This window comes from Pleurodeles waltl, chromosome 3_1 (genome assembly GCF_031143425.1).
Source record: "Pleurodeles waltl isolate 20211129_DDA chromosome 3_1, aPleWal1.hap1.20221129, whole genome shotgun sequence".
NCBI lineage: Eukaryota > Metazoa > Chordata > Amphibia > Caudata > Salamandridae > Pleurodeles > Pleurodeles waltl.
Genome location: NC_090440.1, coordinates 411,433,784 through 411,450,880, shown reverse-complemented (window position 1 = coordinate 411,450,880; position 17,097 = coordinate 411,433,784). Strand labels below are relative to the sequence as shown.

Genomic DNA, 17,097 nt, shown 5'->3' with positions numbered 1-17,097 from the left:
GAGATCTCGGGATCTCTTCAGCGCTGCAGGCAGGCAAGGGGGGGATTCCTCGGGGAAACCTCCACTTGGGCAAGGGAGAGGGACTCCTGGGGGTCACTTCTCCAGTGAAAGTCCGGTCCTTCAGGTCCTGGGGGCTGCGGGTGCAGGGTCTCTCCCAGGCGTCGGGACTTTAGGTTCAAAGAGTCGCGGTCAGGGGAAGCCTCGGGATTCCCTCTGCAGGCGGCGCTGTGGGGGCTCAGGGGGGACAGGTTTTTGTACTCACAGTCTTAGAGTAGTCCTGGGGTCCCTCCTGAGGTGTTGGATCGCCACCAGCCGAGTCGGGGTCGCCGGGTGCAGTGTTGCAAGTCTCACGCTTCTTGCGGGGAGCTTGCAGGGATCTTTAAAGCTGCTGGAAACAAAGTTGCAGCTTTTCTTGGAGCAGGTCCGCTGTCCTCGAGAGTTTCTTGTCTTTTCGAAGCAGGGGCAGTCCTCAGAGGATGTCGAGGTCGCTGGTCCCTTTGGAAGGCGTCGCTGGAGCAGGATCTTTGGAAGGCAGGAGACAGGCCGGTGAGTTTCTGGAGCCAAGGCAGTTGTCGTCTTCTGGTCTTCCTCTGCAGGGGTTTTCAGCTAGGCAGTCCTTCTTCTTGTAGTTGCAGGAATCTAATTTTCTAGGGTTCAGGGTAGCCCTTAAATACTAAATTTAAGGGCGTGTTTAGGTCTGGGGGGTTAGTAGCCAATGGCTACTAGCCCTGAGGGTGGGTACACCCTCTTTGTGCCTCCTCCCAAGGGGAGGGGGTCACAATCCTAACCCTATTGGGGGAATCCTCCATCTGCAAGATGGAGGATTTCTAAAAGTAAGAGTCACTTCAGCTCAGGACACCTTAGGGGCTGTCCTGACTGGCCAGTGACTCCTCCTTGTTGCTTTCTTTGTTCCCTCCAGCCTTGCCGCCAAAAGTGGGGGCCGTGGCCGGAGGGGGCGGGCAACTCCACTAAGCTGGAGTGCCCTGCTGGGCTGTGACAAAGGGGTGAGCCTTTGAGGCTCACCGCCAGGTGTTACAGCTCCTGCCTGGGGGAGGTGTTAGCATCTCCACCCAGTGCAGGCTTTGTTACTGGCCTCAGAGTGACAAAGGCACTCTCCCCATGGGGCCAGCAACATGTCTCTAGTGTGGCAGGCTGCTGGAACCAGTCAGCCTACACAGATAGTTGGTTAAGTTTCAGGGGGCACCTCTAAGGTGCCCTCTGTGGTGTATTTTACAATAAAATGTACACTGGCATCAGTGTGCATTTATTGTGCTGAGAAGTTTGATACCAAACTTCCCAGTTTTCAGTGTAGCCATTATGGTGCTGTGGAGTTCGTGTTTGACAGACTCCCAGACCATATACTCTTATGGCTACCCTGCACTTACAATGTCTAAGGTTTTGCTTAGACACTGTAGGGGCACAGTGCTCATGCACTGGTGCCCTCACCTATGGTATAGTGCACCCTGCCTTAGGGCTGTAAGGCCTGCTAGAGGGGTGTCTTATCTATACTGCATAGGCAGTGAGAGGCTGGCATGGCACCCTGAGGGGAGTGCCATGTCGACTTACTCATTTTGTTCTCACTAGCACACACAGGCTTGTAAGCAGTGTGGCTGTGCTGAGTGAGGGGTCTCTAGGGTGGCATAATGCATGCTGCAGCCCTTAGAGACCTTCCCTGGCATCAGGGCCCTTGGTACCAGAGGTACCAGTTACAAGGGACTTATCTGGATGCCAGGGTGTGCCAATTGTGGGATCAATGGTACATTTTAGGTGAAAGAACACTGGTGCTGGGGCCTGGTTAGCAGGGTCCCAGCACACTTCTCAGTCAAGTCAGCATCAGTATCAGGCAAAAAGTGGGGGGTAACTGCAACAGGGAGCCATTTCTTTACAAATAGGGTCTCCCAAAAGCAATCTCGACATGAAACCATGTGAGACCAGCTCATTGGTTACATGTTTGTAGCTGTGGGCGAATGTATGATGGAACAACGGATCCTGGAACCACGCATGCCTAAACGCCGCCGTCGGAACAACGACCTCGTTACCATGAATACCTTTACAGCGCATGCCTTAACATTTTTTTTGTTGTAAATGCATGTCTAGTAAAGGCTTGTGTGGGATGGCATGCGTGGTTCCAGCATGCAAGCCCCCCCAACCACCTGCCCTAACTACTAAAACTACCCCGACCCCCCGCCCTTAATGCTAAAAACTACCCTGACCCCCCCCTCCCTTAATGCTAAAACTACCCCCACCCCTAAAACCAAAACTACCATGACCCCGCCCAATACTAAAATGACCTAGATACCTCCACCCCTAATACTAAAACAACCCTGATCTTTCCACCCCTAATACTAAAACAACCCCTGCCCCTAAAACTACCCCGACACCCTGCCTGTAAAAACTAAAACCACCCGACACCCCACCCCTAAAAACAAACCTACCCCATCCTCCCACCCTGATCCCTAAAAACCAGAACTACCCCATCCCCCACCCCATACCCTTAAAACCCAGAACTACCCTGCCTCAGCCCCACTTACCTGACTTCGTCCCAATGCTGACTTCCTTTTTCTGTGCCTCAACCACACATGCGTTGTTCAGAACACATATCGTTAAGGGACAGAAAAACAAAGTTATTGTTGACGAAAGTGTTGTTCCACTTGCATTGTTCATGACTTCGTTGTTCCGAAGTCATGCTTCCGGATGTTTCCAGCTGAGGGCTAGTTTTCCATCAAGCCTCCATTCGACATTGAAAAAATCAACTTATTGCTATCCATACCTCTAACTTTGACACATCAGTCAATGTAAAGCTACTCTGTTAAACATTAAAATGCACTTGATTTCGAATCTCATGTCAAGGAGAATTTCAGGCGACTGAGTATTGAACAAGGTAAGAGTTTTATCCAGCAGTACACATCAGACTCTCTGGTCCCATTGTCTTCCATTTCTTCAGAATACCAACTACATATCATATAACCTTTCCATCTCCCATAACTCATAGGCTTCCTTCTACTTCAATTTCAGCCACAGTTACTCCTCTACCCATACCTCCAGTAGTTCTAGAGACTGCACCGTCCTTTATCTGTAAAGATCTTGCATGGTGTAAATCCAAATGTTTTAGTTATCACCATTCCCGGGAAATGTTTGTAGCCCTCCACATCCTCTGACCACTACAGCCTCCATTTCAGCAAAGCTGTGAAACATTGGTCATCTCTCGTCGTCTTTTAAAGATTTACCACCATCTCAAAAGTCTGCTGTTGACGTTAAGTTTCATTATATTTTGGCAAGAAATAGAGGGTTAAGCTCTCCTGATTACGACTTCACCTATTGTTCCTATAAAGGCAGCTAGTACTAGTGCACTTCCAGCAGATCATGCCTTGTGGTAATTTCTTAAGCAGTACATAGAAGTCTTTTATAAAAATCAGAGAGCTGATTTTTAAGAGACCCTTATTAAGGACATGATATCCAGTTGTGATCGCAGGGCTGCACAATGTGCAGCCTTGGTTAATCTTGGGTATTTCTGTTATGTCTCCATTAAAAAAAAAAAAAAAAAAAAAAACACTTCTTTTGGGATTACAGGTCCAAAAGCTGAGATGTAATAACACATCAGTCTTTCATTCTCTGGTAATACCAGAGGCAAACCTATCAATCAGGATACCCATCTAAAGTAAGAGAGGTCACCTGGTGTTTGCACATGACTAAAGGACAGTGGTGTGTCCGCTCTTCCCTTTGTTCCGTTGGTTGTTTCTGTAGGGAAATAATCTTTAGCCATTTTCAAATGTGAGTGAGGAGAGGTGTGGCTTAATGGCCAGAGCTGGTGACTTTTGAGCTAGTGAACCAAATTGAGTCCCCATATCAGTTCAATGGGCTGTGATTCTGAGCAAATCACTATCTTTATGTGCCTTCAAAAAATAGAGAAAAAAGAACCTGTCCCAGTGTAACATTCTGGTGCTCATGTAAACCGTGCCAATGCCCTCAAGTTGTTTGTGCTATATTAAACTGACAAAAAAAGTGTGGCAAAAAATTTGATGGGTGCTTAATATTGTACATTATGATTATCTCATGCTTTTTCAGGAGAGTATTGTATTAACCCGCATAAAAATTCTGTTTCTGTGAAAAACGTTCTGGTATGATGTCCTGCACCCAGGAGATCCCATAAGTCGTTAGTCGAGGGGACTATGTATACCAAAGCAACTTATCTAAGTTGTATTGCTTGCATTTTCTGAAGCAGCACCAGTTACGAAATGTGTGAAATCTTCTATTAAAGTTATGACGTATTAATATATTCACAGATGCTTATACAGAGGACCTTCTCACTCTTCATGAGGATGAGATCGCAAGGATCAAGCACCATTATGAAGTTCACAAAGAGTTGTTTGAAGGTGTACAACACTGGCAGGGCAGCTGGCAGCGTTATTTGGAATTAGAGGTAATTGTGAGAATGGAATGGCTACCGTGATGGCAAATGATTATGAATGGTCATTTTGAAAATTTCCCTTTATCTTAACTTACCATTAACTGCAGTCTGGACTGAGCCATGTGGATGGAAGCTGTAAATGTCCTATCTTTTGATCTCCGATACTTATCTCCCTTGTAATTTGTCCTTTTAAAATATGGCACTTAAATAAATATTTTCAATAGAAATAACTGAAGTTAATTGTCCATACTAATAATCATAGCAGTTTTGATACATGGAAAATATGCGTTACATGTGTTATAGATGAAATGGTATTGATATTTGTCGTTTAACACCTTAGCTGCTGGCTTCTCGCTTACTCCTGTGCTGAACCCTTTTTTGGCTATTTGGGTTAGTTCGTGCTTAGAGCCTAATATCTTTTTGTGCACATAAGCTATCTATGCCAAATTTGCGTCCTTTTTTCCCCAACATTCTGGGGATTGAAAAGGTACCCAGAGTGTGTGGGTTCCCCTGGAGGAGACCAAGAAATTAGCCAAAATACAGCTAAAATGTGTTTTATTTTTACAAATGGGGAACAAAGTGCTGCAGAAGAAAGCATCTGATTTTCCCCTGCAAATGGCATCAACAAAGGGTTTGCAGTGTTAAAACCACCATCTTCCCACCATTCAAGAACAGGCAGACGTTAATCAGAAAACCACATTTTTCAACACATTTTTGGCATTTTACTTGGACATACTTCATTTTTAATATTTTTTGTGCTTTTAGCCTCCTTCCAGTTAGTGACTGAAATGGGTGTGAAGCCAGTGGTGGGTCCCGGACTGCTAAACATTTCTGAAAAGTAGACAACATTTTGAATTCAGCAAGGGGTAATTTATGTAGATCCTTCAAGATTTTCCTACAGAAAGTGACAGTTGAAATTTAAAAAAAAATATTGAAATTGATTTTAAAAAAATAGCCCTTTCTGAATGTTTTCTTCCGTAACTTTTCCAACTATGATAGATTTTTTCAAGCAATATGCCAATATGTTTCGTGGACCCTCCTGGTTATGGGGATATATAGGTCTTGTAGGTTCATCAAGAACCCAAGCTACGCAGAGCTGATAAATGAGCTGCACCTTGCAATGGGGTTTCATTGTAGAGAAATTGGAGAGCCTTCTACTTGGGCTTCCAAGGTGGCAGATGTCATTCTCTGTGCCCTTCTCCCTCCATCAATGAGAAAACTATTTGTTCTGCTATTGGTTCCATGATGGCTCCCTTTTAAGTCATAAGCTCCAAACTGGTCCATATCCTCTTCTTTGGGAGTGAAGTTCTGAGAGAGAGAGAGAGAGAGGGAGGGACTTAGGTGGGGGTACTGGACTACTTCAGTGCCAAAATCAGCTTGTCCTTGATCACCCAAAATTTTTCTCCTGAGCGCAGAGGACTAGAATTTGGACTCCCTAAACAAGACTTAATTAGAGAAGGTATTTTTCAAAAGACATGTCATAATTTTGACGCTTCTCAGGAGAAGACACTGGACCATTTGCTTAAACCTGCCCTAAGTGCCCCATCTGTGGATTTCTCCTCTAAAGAATATTTAGATTCCTGCCTACGGTCTCTACAGGCTAGGAATCTGTGGGCTTTGCCCTGCTCAGGGAAGGAGTTTAAAAGGTTGATCAAAAAGCAAATCTGCTTTATTTCCTTGTTGCTGCTTGAGGGGACTGTTATTAAGCTTGAGGGTATGGATATGCTGGCTTGCTGTCGCTGAGTGCATGAAACCCACTGAAACAGCGCTCAGCACAGCTTTTGGTAAATTTGTAAGGTTTTTTACCAAACTGATTGATGCTACCCGTACAGTCTGATCTCGCTGTGTCACCAGTTGTCAGGCTAACTGTGCTGTGGGAACAGTAAGTTTAGCTAGAATGAATTTTTTTTATTTAGTAGAGGATATAATCCGGACTCGATATTTTTATTTTAACGGCATCCTAAATGTTTCTATTTCTTAGTATATGGATTATAATATAACAGTTGTAGGAGGCTGGCTCAGTTTATGGTGTACACCTATTGTGCGGCCCCCTATACTTAGTCCCTGCAACCCTTGGAGATAGTGAATAGGTGCCAAATAGCAGAATCTCAGCAGGGGTAGCTAGGGCGAGTAGGTAAAGCTTATCCAGGAGTAATGCAAAGCACTTGCAATACCACAGTTGTCGGGCAATAACCTAGTCACAAGAAAGAACCAAGTGTTGCAAAAATAAAGGATACTTTATTACAGCAACACTTCCAAACTACTACTTGCAATTAAACACACAAAATAACCAGCAAAAATAGCATAGAAGTATACAGGACCGTAGAGAAGGGCCAAACAATATACTAAAAAAAGTGGAATGTGAAAGTGAAACTCCAAACAAGGCAAGTGTGGTGGTTAGGTAGGGGCTGGGGCCAGATAGAAACACCAGAAATCTGTGACCCCAGCAACCAGGAGTAAGTCAGTTACCCACTGTAAAGAAATGGCTCCCTGTTGCAGTTACCCCCCACTTTTTGCCTGATACTGATGCTGACTTGACTGAGAAGAGTGCTGGGACCCTGCTAACCAGGCCCCAGCACCAGTGTCCCTTCACCTAAAATGTACCATTGTATCCACAATTGGCACACCCTGGCATTCAGATAAGTCCCTTGTAACTGGTACTTCTAGTACCAAGGGCTCTGATGCCAAGGAAGGTCTCTAAGGGCTGCAGCATGTCTTATGCCACCCTAGAGACCCCTCACTCAGCACAGACACACTGCTTACAAGCCTGTGTGTGCTAGTGAGAACAAAATGAGTAAGTCGACATGGCACTCCCCTCAGGGTGCCATGCCAGCCTCTCACTGCCTATGCAGTATAGGTAAGACACCCCTCTAGCAGGCCTTACAGCCCTAAGGCAGGGTGCACTATACCATAGGTGAGGGTACCAGTGCATGAGCATGGTACCCCTACAGTGTCTAAACAAAACCTTAGACATTGTAAGTGCAGGGTAGCCATAAGAGTATATGGTCTGGGAGTCTGTTTTACACGAACTCCACAGCACCATAATGGCTACACTGAAAACTGGGAAGTTTGGTATCAAACTTCTCAGCACAATAAATGCACACTGATGCCAGTGTACATTTTATTGTAAAATACACCACAGAGGGCACCTTAGAGGTGCCCCCTGAAACTTAACCAACTATCTGTGTAGGCTGACTGGTTCCAGCAGCCTGCCACACTAGAGACATGTTGCTGGCCCCATGGGGAGAGTGCCTTTGTCACTCTGAGGCCAGTAACAAAGCCTGCACTGGGTGGAGATGCCAACACCTCCCCCAGGCAGGAGCTGTAACACCTGGCGGTGAGCCTCAAAGGCTCACCCCTTTGTCACAGCCCAGCAGGGCACTCCAGCTTAGTGGAGTTGCCCGCCCCCTCCGGCCACGGCCCCCACTTTTGGCGGCAAGGCTGGAGGGAACAAAGAAAGCAACAAGGAGGAGTCACTGGCCAGTCAGGACAGCCCCTAAGGTGTCCTGAGCTGAGGTGACTCTGACTTTTAGAAATCCTCCATCTTGCAGATGGAGGATTCCCCCAATAGGGTTAGGATTGTGACCCCCTCCCCTTGGGAGGAGGCACAAAGAGGGTGTACCCACCCTCAGGGCTAGTAGCCATTGGCTACTAACCCCCCAGACCTAAACACGCCCTTAAATTTAGTATTTAAGGGCTACCCTGAACCCTAGAAAAATGAGATTCCTGCAACTACAAGAAGAAGGACTGCCTAGCTGAAAACCCCTGCAGCGGAAGACCAGAAGACGACAACTGCCTTGGCTCCAGAAACTCACCGGCCTGTCTCCTGCCTTCCAAAGATCCTGCTCCAGCGACGCCTTCCAAAGGGACCAGCGACCTCGACATCCTCTGAGGACTGCCCCTGCTTCGAAAAGACAAGAAACTCCCGAGGACAGCGGACCTGCTCCAAGAAAAGCTGCAACTTTGTTTCCAGCAGCTTTAAAGATCCCTGCAAGCTCCCCGCAAGAAGCGTGAGACTTGCAACACTGCACCCGGCGACCCCGACTCGGCTGGTGGCGATCCAACACCTCAGGAGGGACCCCAGGACTACTCTAAGACTGTGAGTACAAAAACCTGTCCCCCCTGAGCCCCCACAGCGCCGCCTGCAGAGGGAATCCCGAGGCTTCCCCTGACCGCGACTCTTTGAATCCAAAGTCCCGACACCTGGGAGAGACCCTGCACCCGCAGCCCCCAGGACCTGAAGGACCGGACTTTCACTGGAGGAGTGACCCCCAGGAGTCCCTCTCCCTTGATCAAGTGGAGGTTTCCCCGAGGAACCCCCCCCTTGCCCGCCTGCAGCGCTGAAGAGATCCCGAGATCTCTCATAGACTAACACTGCGAACCCGACGCTTGTTTCTACACTGCACCCGGCCGCCCCCGCGCCGCTGAGGGTGAAATTTCTGTGTGGACTTGTGTCCCCCCCGGTGCCCTACAAAACCCCCCTGGTCTGCCCTCCGAAGACGCGGGTACTTACCTGCAAGCAGACCGGAACCGGGGCACCCCCTTCTCTCCATTCTAGCCTATGTGTTTTGGGCACCACTTTGAACTCTGCACCTGACTGGCCCTGAGCTGCTGGTGTGGTGACTTTGGGGTTGCTCTGAACCCCCAACGGTGGGCTACCTTGGACCAAGAACTAAGCCCTGTAAGTGTCTTACTTACCTGGTTAACCTAACAAATACTTACCTCCCCTAGGAACTGTGAAAATTGCACTAAGTGTCCACTTTTGAAACAGCTATTTGTGAATAACTTGAAAAGTATACATGCAATTTTGATGATTTGAAGTTCCTAAAGTACTTACCTGCAATACCTTTCGAATGAGATATTACATGTAGAATTTGAACCTGTGGTTCTTAAAATAAACTAAGAAAAGATATTTTTCTATACAAAAACCTATTGGCTGGATTTGTCTCTGAGTGTGTGTACCTCATTTATTGTCTATGTGTATGTACAACAAATGCTTAACACTACTCCTTGGATAAGCCTATTGCTCGACCACACTACCACAAAATAGAGCATTAGTATTATCTCTTTTTGCCACTATCTTACCTCTAAGGGGAACCCTTGGACTCTGTGCATACTATTCCTTACTTTGAAATAGTGCATACAGAGCCAACTTCCTACACCCACCCAGTTGCCCCATAGGGTAACACAGAAAGCAGTGGTTGGAGTTTGTGGAATTCAGGACTCTTCCCAGTGGGCCCTGAGGAAACCGGCAAGCAAGAGGATGGAGGGAGAGTGCCTCTACCCCAGGATACCCAGGAGACAGGAGTACCTATACCAGGGACTCAGATGCAGAGGGGAGAACGGACTCTCCCAGAAGACACTCGATGTCTCGGATTGTCCTGCTGCTGACACAACCCGTGGACCAGGTCAGTGGAACCCAGGGACAGATTCCGGACATGGAGAACCTGCTTGGGTGGAGGGTAGAGTCCTGTACCCGAGGAGGTGCCCAGGTGGTGCATGTGGCAATACCCACCCTCCAGAAGATTACATTTCTGCAAGCCAGTGGAAGAGGAAGTCCAGCTGCGGGGGTCCAGGAGTTGACAAGGATCCCAGGAGTCACCTACGAGCTGTACCTCGTAGGTCGCGGGATTGCAGGAGGCTCTGTGACCAGCCAGGTCACCAACAAGCACAGGCAAGTGCAAATGGAAGCAAAATAGAAGTTTGCAAAGTTGTGGGGACTAGCAAGGTCCAGGAGACTCTACCCAGGAGGGGAGTCAAAGCTGGCCATCAGCACACAGGAAGTCACACAGATGCCCCACTTTGCAGGACAGGAGCTGATCTTCGGTTTCAGAGTGCTGAGGGCTTGGACTTTTTGGAGGCGGAAAATCTCCCAGAGAAAGAGTCACCAAACCTTGACAAATGCAATGGTCGCAGTGCGCAGGGCAGCCAATCCGGTGGCAGGAGCAAGGACCAATGGTCTCCCAACTTGGATAGAAGCACAAAAGGAGACAACACTCACACCACTAGTGTTGCAGGATCTTCGAATGTCCAGAGACAGCAGACCCCACCAACCGGTCGACGATGCGTTGTGGTCCCTGCCATAGCAGGGTAGTGACTCCTTCACTCCAAAGGAGATTCCTTCTTGCTTCCTGGTGCAAACAGAGTCCTTGTGACCCTGCCTTGAATGTTACAGAATTTTTGGAGGATACGGGGAAACAATGTTGCAGTGGGAGCCTTCCTACCAGTAGCAGACTTTTTTGGTTCTAGGCGAAGGCCAATAGCAGTTCCAGGGGCAAAAGACATCTTTCAGAGAGTTTCTTATAGTCTTGCTCGACGAATCGGAGGACCCATCTGCGTGAGAGCCCTTAAATAACTCTAAAATGGTGTTGATCACTCTCTGCAGTAACCTACCTATCAGAGGGGGGTCAGGGAAATCACCTATCTGGCCTAACTAAAAAGATGCTCCCAGTGGCCTCTGCATATCTTATTTTCAGGATGGAAGAATCAAGTGGCCACCTGTCAGTTATAGGCACCTCCCTAGGGGAGGAGCTGGACAGGGGGGTGGTCACTCCCCTGTCCTTTGTGTAGTTTCACACCAGAGCCAGAACCGGGGGCTCCTGAAGTGGTGCAAACTGGATTAAGCCAGGAGGGCACCAAATGGGCTCTTCAAAGCAGTCTGGTGATGCTCAGAGGTCACCCCACCCCAACCCTAAGACACATAATACACAGGGAGGGGTGGTCACACCTCTCTTGCAGGAAATCATTTGTTCTGCTCCTCTGGTCTGCGCTTGGCTCATCTGCCACACAGTAGCGAAGATGTGTTGATTTTTCTCCATGCACCGCAGTGATGCCTCGGATGCCAGATGCAGCAGTTCTGAAGGCGGTTTGCCGAGGTTGAGGTGATGTGTCAACTCTGATCTTTACAACGGCGCCCAATGCGCCAGTTCCAATCTGTGGACTGGATTAGCACCCCTTGGATGAGCAAGACTCAGCGTTGACAGAGTTTAGGTGCTGTAGCAGGTGGGTTGGAAGTATTTTGTGTCCCTGAAACGTCAGAAAACAGGAGGCAACCAGCAAGCTTTAGAGTCGCTTTGGTTCTGAGTTGGAGAGATGAAGTTCCTTTCCTTCTCACTTCCAGAGAAGAAAGGCAGTAGGTCAGCAGAGCAGGAGCCCAGCAGAACAGGAGTCTGGCAGAGTGGCAGTCCTTTTGCAGCACAGCAGACCACCTTCCTGGCGGAGTATCCACAAGCCAAGAAGTGTTCTTAGTTGGTGGTGTCTGAGGTCCAGTCCTTATGCCCAGTTGTGTCACTGAAGTGGGGAAGATTTCAAAAAGAGACCTTTCAAGCGCAGAGTCCCCACCCTTCCTGCCCTGGCTCCAGACTCACTATGTAGGGAATATGCAGCCCTTTGTGTGCGGACAGAACACAATCTATTCAGGTGTCACTCTCCCGGTCATCTTGGCCAAGATGACCCATCAGTGTGTGGATGGCCCTTTACTAACACCTAAGCTCTTTGTGTGTGGCTGTCTAGAGGGAATGTTCAAAGCGCAGCTGTCACCCACCCTAGACGTGTATTTAGAGACTAGCAAAGGCACCAAATGGATAAAGTAAAAAAAAAAAAAACACCTTTCTAAAAGTGGATTTTTCAAAATGACAATTTAAAATTCGACCAGAAGTTGTGATTTTAAATTGACACTCCAGAGACACCAAACTTGGGGGTCCCATCCCTTACCAGTTGGATATTACACACATAAAATGTAACAAGGCAATCTCAATGTTCTCCTATTGGGGAGATGGGCCTTGTAGTAATGATTTAAGAATTTCACTACTAGGACATGTAAAACCTAAAAGTAGCTGTCATAATACATTGCATCGTACCCGTGGGCTGTGCAGGGCCTACATTTTGGGTGACTTTTTTTGTATTAAAAAGGAAGGTTGGATCTGGCAAGAGGGTTAGCTTGCCAGATCCACATGACAGCTTAAGACTGCTCACACAGACTCTGCAGTGGCAGACCTGAGGTGTTTGAAGGGTGGCACAATCAGTGCTGCAAGCCCACTAGTAGAATTTAAGTTACACTCCCTGGGAACGAGTAGTGCACCTACTAGGGATGTAGAAGTCAATTTAAATATGCTATTTGTGGTTGAGCCAATGCTACGGTGTTTTACACAGAGAACATTCACTTTAGCACTGTCACCTTTAGCTGTCCGTTATGCTCTAGATGTCATTGAGCTGCAGGAACTTACTGTTTATCCTTGTGGTGCTTCAGACTAGGTCCTCAGTTCTAGCCCAAGCTGGTTTCTCCTTTCACATTGGAGAGCACATTTCTTGTTGAAGACAAACGAGCTTTGCTGCCCATGCTAAACCTTGTACAGGTCTCCCTATTTCTAAGACATGCTTTGCAAGGTGAATTGTCAAATGCACACAAACATGCTATGCCAGAGCTAACCGTGCACTCACTGCACCTTTTAGGGGCCCCGTTGCATGCCAGAACCACTATGGCTTTCTTGGTTAACATCTGCAAAGCAGGTAACTGGTCAACATCTCACATTTATCAAGCATTACTGTTGGTGTATTGTAGCTCGTCATCAGGCTAATGTTGGCCAGACTGTCTTAACCTTTTTTTTTTTTTTTTTTTTTTAAGACAATTGCTTCATCTGCCAGCTTGCCTCTGCTGTGAGGAATTGAATTAAGTCAATGAAAGCACATGTATGTACAGCGACACATGCTACGAATGGAAATTGTTATTGTAATCTTTGTGTAGCTTGTAGTACTGTAGGTATACATGTGCCCAGCATACTCCTAGGAAGCCAGCAGTGATAGCATGGTTTCTCATTTACATGCTGTTTGTCAATTTAGAATGCACAAAACCCATCAAATTGCTCCTTTCACTTGCTGAGTGACCAACACTGTGGTGGAGTTGATGCCCGTGCACATTTTTGGATAAAGGACAAGTCGCATAGTTTCACACTAAATGGCAGTAGCATGCAATTCATATGAACATGCTACGAACAGATGCTTAAAAGGTAAGTAACATTTTCCTTGTGGCAAATCATCGATCTCCAGGAGGATTCCTCACTGACCCATTCAGTATGTCGTTTTGAGGAAGTGGCTTGCATATTTTGATAAGGTCTCAAGTCACTGCCATCATTTTGTCAATACTGTTATTGCCACCTAGGATGAGATGTCATCAAACAGGGTCTACTGCAAGAGGTTTTTTTTTTTTTTTTAATCTAGTCTAGTTCCTGGAAATGACTCGCAAGAGGAGAATTGTATTTAGATAAAGTATGCGTCGGAGAAATCTTTACCAAAGTATAGCAACTTTGTGTCACAGGTATGCTAGTTTAGTATACAAGCATTCTTCCTACCTACTTGCATGACAGATACATAACCTGATTAGATGGGTAGAGCACAGTGATTACTTGCTGTATTTTGTGCACAAAGAAGTACTTATTATGGAGAACTAGGATTACAAATAGATGACTGCCTTCTTCACTTGTGTGTGCAATATGTATGGCTATAGAGAAAAAACGTATTTTGTGATAACCTAACCATGACAACTACTGAGAATTATTCAAAGTGGCCATCTTGTACACCTTGTTAAGAGAGAGTTGATTTTCAGCATATGCCAGTGCTTTGACGTGCTAATGGTTTGTTTTACTGTATCATGTTTCTGTATTTTTTAAACACTACTTTTCTCTTCTTCTTCAGAAAAAAGTTGAAGACCCTAGTAGATTGGCAAACCGAGGAGGCAATCTTTTAAAAGAACAAAGAGAGCATTCTGCACTTCTGAAAAAACTCCCCAAGGTATAACCAATAAAAAAAAAAAAAAAAAAAAAAGAATCACAAGGAATACCTTTTGCGTCCTCATTTAAGGATATGTTAACTCATATTGGTTATGTTTTTTATGTCATTTTCTTTGGTTATTTGATGCAAGCAGGTTCACTGATACTGCCTTTCATTAACAAATACTGTAGTAGTTATTGTGTTGCGAGGAAAGCGGTGCACTCTTACAAGCAAAGTATCAGGCATTCCAAGTTTAAGCTTTTTGAATGATACTTATATTGTTTGTCCGTTGATATCTGAACTCCATTAAACAGTAGTCTCTCTCACTTCACATCTGGGATCCCAAGGCCCCATTAATGTTTTTTTTTCTTTTTTTTTAAAAGGGAAAATCAAAGAAAACATTCCTGTAAGATGCAACATGGTCTTGTTAACATTTAGTATTTTGGGATTTAAACAGTAGGTCCATTTATCCATATACTATACATTGTAAATGATACTGTTTTGAACCGTTTATAAAAACGACAGAAGGGAAAAAGATAGGCTGTACTACACTTATCACTCCTGGTGCTAACTGGCAATGCACTATTCAGAATTCAAGTAGTTGCCATTCTTCCGATCATTCACTACATTGTTATAATAAAGATGTTGATTGTATTATGGAGCATTTGCATTAGTTGACCTACTAATCTTTGTCTTCAATTTTCTGTAAGCAAAAATGTACATTTATTGTTCTGGCAGTTGGAGGAAGAATTGAAGGTTCGCATTGATTCCTGGGAACAAGAACAGATGATGGAGTTTAAGGTTCATGGGCAGAAATTTATGGATTTTGTGTCTGAACAATGGCAGGCCTTTCATGCTGAAAAAGAGCGCGAGAAGCAAGAAAGGGTGAGTCTGAAGCTGGATGAGTAGAGTGTGAAATCACTAGATCAATTTAAACGTGGTTGTTTTAAAAGAAAAGTATGTTTCTGCATTGTAGGATCTTCATTGACATAAACACTAGACCAATTGCCTGCTGCGTGCATGGTCCCGGGAACACTTTAAAAAAAAATGTTTTTGGTCACAAGAATTAACAGCACAGTGTGTCTTTAGCCATTGGAAGGCTCCCCTTGACATTATAATTCCAGAAGAGGTATGTAAGCCTTTGAAATGCTAGGTGTTTTTTTATTTATTTTTTAATTTTTTATTTTCTTTTATACTGCATTGCAGCATCTTGGGTGAAGAACCTGTCTACATGCAAATGCAGTATTAGGCTAATAGGTTTGAACTCAAATTAGTGAGAAAATGTTTTCTATTAGACTCTCAAATGTTCCCTTACCCATAGTGCATTGTGCTGGCAGTTGACCCATAAAGCCTGTACTTTTTCCAGCTTGAGAGTGAATGATCTCAGAACATTTGAGACTTCACACCTCAAAAAATCTTAATATTTTCAATCAAACTTTTATTTCTGATGTTTACTCGATTCTTTCGATCCTCTGTCAGGTGGAGTGAATCTTTCATGCGTTTCATCCTTTTGTCGGTCAGGAATCACTTCACTTTCTTCAGCTGTTCATAATGTGGAAGATAGAAGCCAGTCACAGCCTTATGTGAGCAGTGTTCTGTCTTTTTCCTGGCCTTTCATTCAGTCGAGGATTGTGGCTTTTGTAGAAAAATGGTAAATAGCACTCTGAGGGACTACGAGGGTACAAAACTGAGGGCATGATGCAAGACATGAGGGCAGAAGAGGGGAACAATAAGAGCAGATTTGAGCTATCTACTTCCCAGCCTCCATAGGCGGGCCTGCCACCCCCTGACAAAGACTCCCTTGGAAGATCTAAAAAGAGAAGATGGAACATCATCATTGGCAACACTTTTGGCATCAAAGCACTGATGTGTTAGTAGGCATTCATAGGTGTGTTGATACTACTTGTTGCTACATTAAATGTTGAACTGTTAAAATGCAAACATTTGCTTGTTTACAATGTTACTTAACTAACATTCACTGTCAAACGTATAGTCAACAGCAGATCAGTGTCACAAAAGACACTTCAGGTCTTCAAGTTTAAGACACTTAAGCAACTGCGACCAGAATTCCTTTAACATGGGAGAGAGTGTTCATGGCTTTTGTGCAACTTACTTTGACAGAATATCTGATGATGATTGGTGGCGTCAGCACTGCAGTCCAAGTTGGTGCTTTGGATGTCAACTGTACTTTTCAAAGGATTTCTTCTCATCAAGCAATAAAACCCCTGTCAAGATGGCGTTGAGGTTTTCAGCTTATTCCATATTACTATTACCAAGGATGAAACGCCAGGCTACTCAAACGGGTTGTGCCTTAATGTTTCCATTGCAGCCAAGGCCAATTTCTTTTTTTTTTTTTTCTTTTTTTTTTTTTTCCTTAATCCCGCTGATCTTCCTCTGCATATGTTCCAACTGATCATTTCTATGCAACGTCTTGTTCGGTGTACTCCAAAGAGTCTCAAGTACATGTAACATTCACATACATTTTGAATCACTATGCCACCCCATCTAGGATAGCAGACGAGTAAAGTTTTGACATCCCTGCACGAAAGAAAGAAGTGTAGGTCTTATTCAACGCCAAGATCGCTATATTCGATCACCAATGATCCTCCGTTTATCATACTCCCTGAAGTCACCAACTAAATCACCTTCCAGAGGAGCAATGGTAGAGAACATACACTTTTTAGTAAGGGCTTGCTAGAAGAGTGGGAAAACTACATTTTCAAATGGAGGCTCCGCTGCCAATATGTCATACTATGGACTCTCCAACCAAGGACAACAGGACCGAATGAACAGTGCTTCCTTTAATCCTTGTAACTAATCAGTCTTTCTGTCGAAGTTCAACAACTAAGACTGTAACAAATGCAACTCTTTACCTTATGAAAAGTATAAATCGCAAAAAGGCCACGAAGATCCCAAACCAGTCT

At 45.3% G+C, this 17,097-nt stretch overlaps 1 protein-coding gene across 2 annotated transcripts in view; it reads left to right on the top strand.

Moving 5' to 3' along the window:
- PRC1 (protein regulator of cytokinesis 1) overlaps positions 1–17,097 on the top strand; it is a 317,616-nt gene that overhangs the window by 152,946 nt on the left and 147,573 nt on the right. For both annotated transcript variants that reach the window (XM_069222650.1, XM_069222651.1), the window contains exons 8-10: positions 4,284–4,420; positions 14,099–14,194; positions 14,912–15,058. In XM_069222650.1, coding sequence (XP_069078751.1) covers positions 4,284–4,420; positions 14,099–14,194; positions 14,912–15,058 — 380 coding nt within the window. The remainder of the gene's footprint in view (positions 1–4,283; positions 4,421–14,098; positions 14,195–14,911; positions 15,059–17,097) is intronic.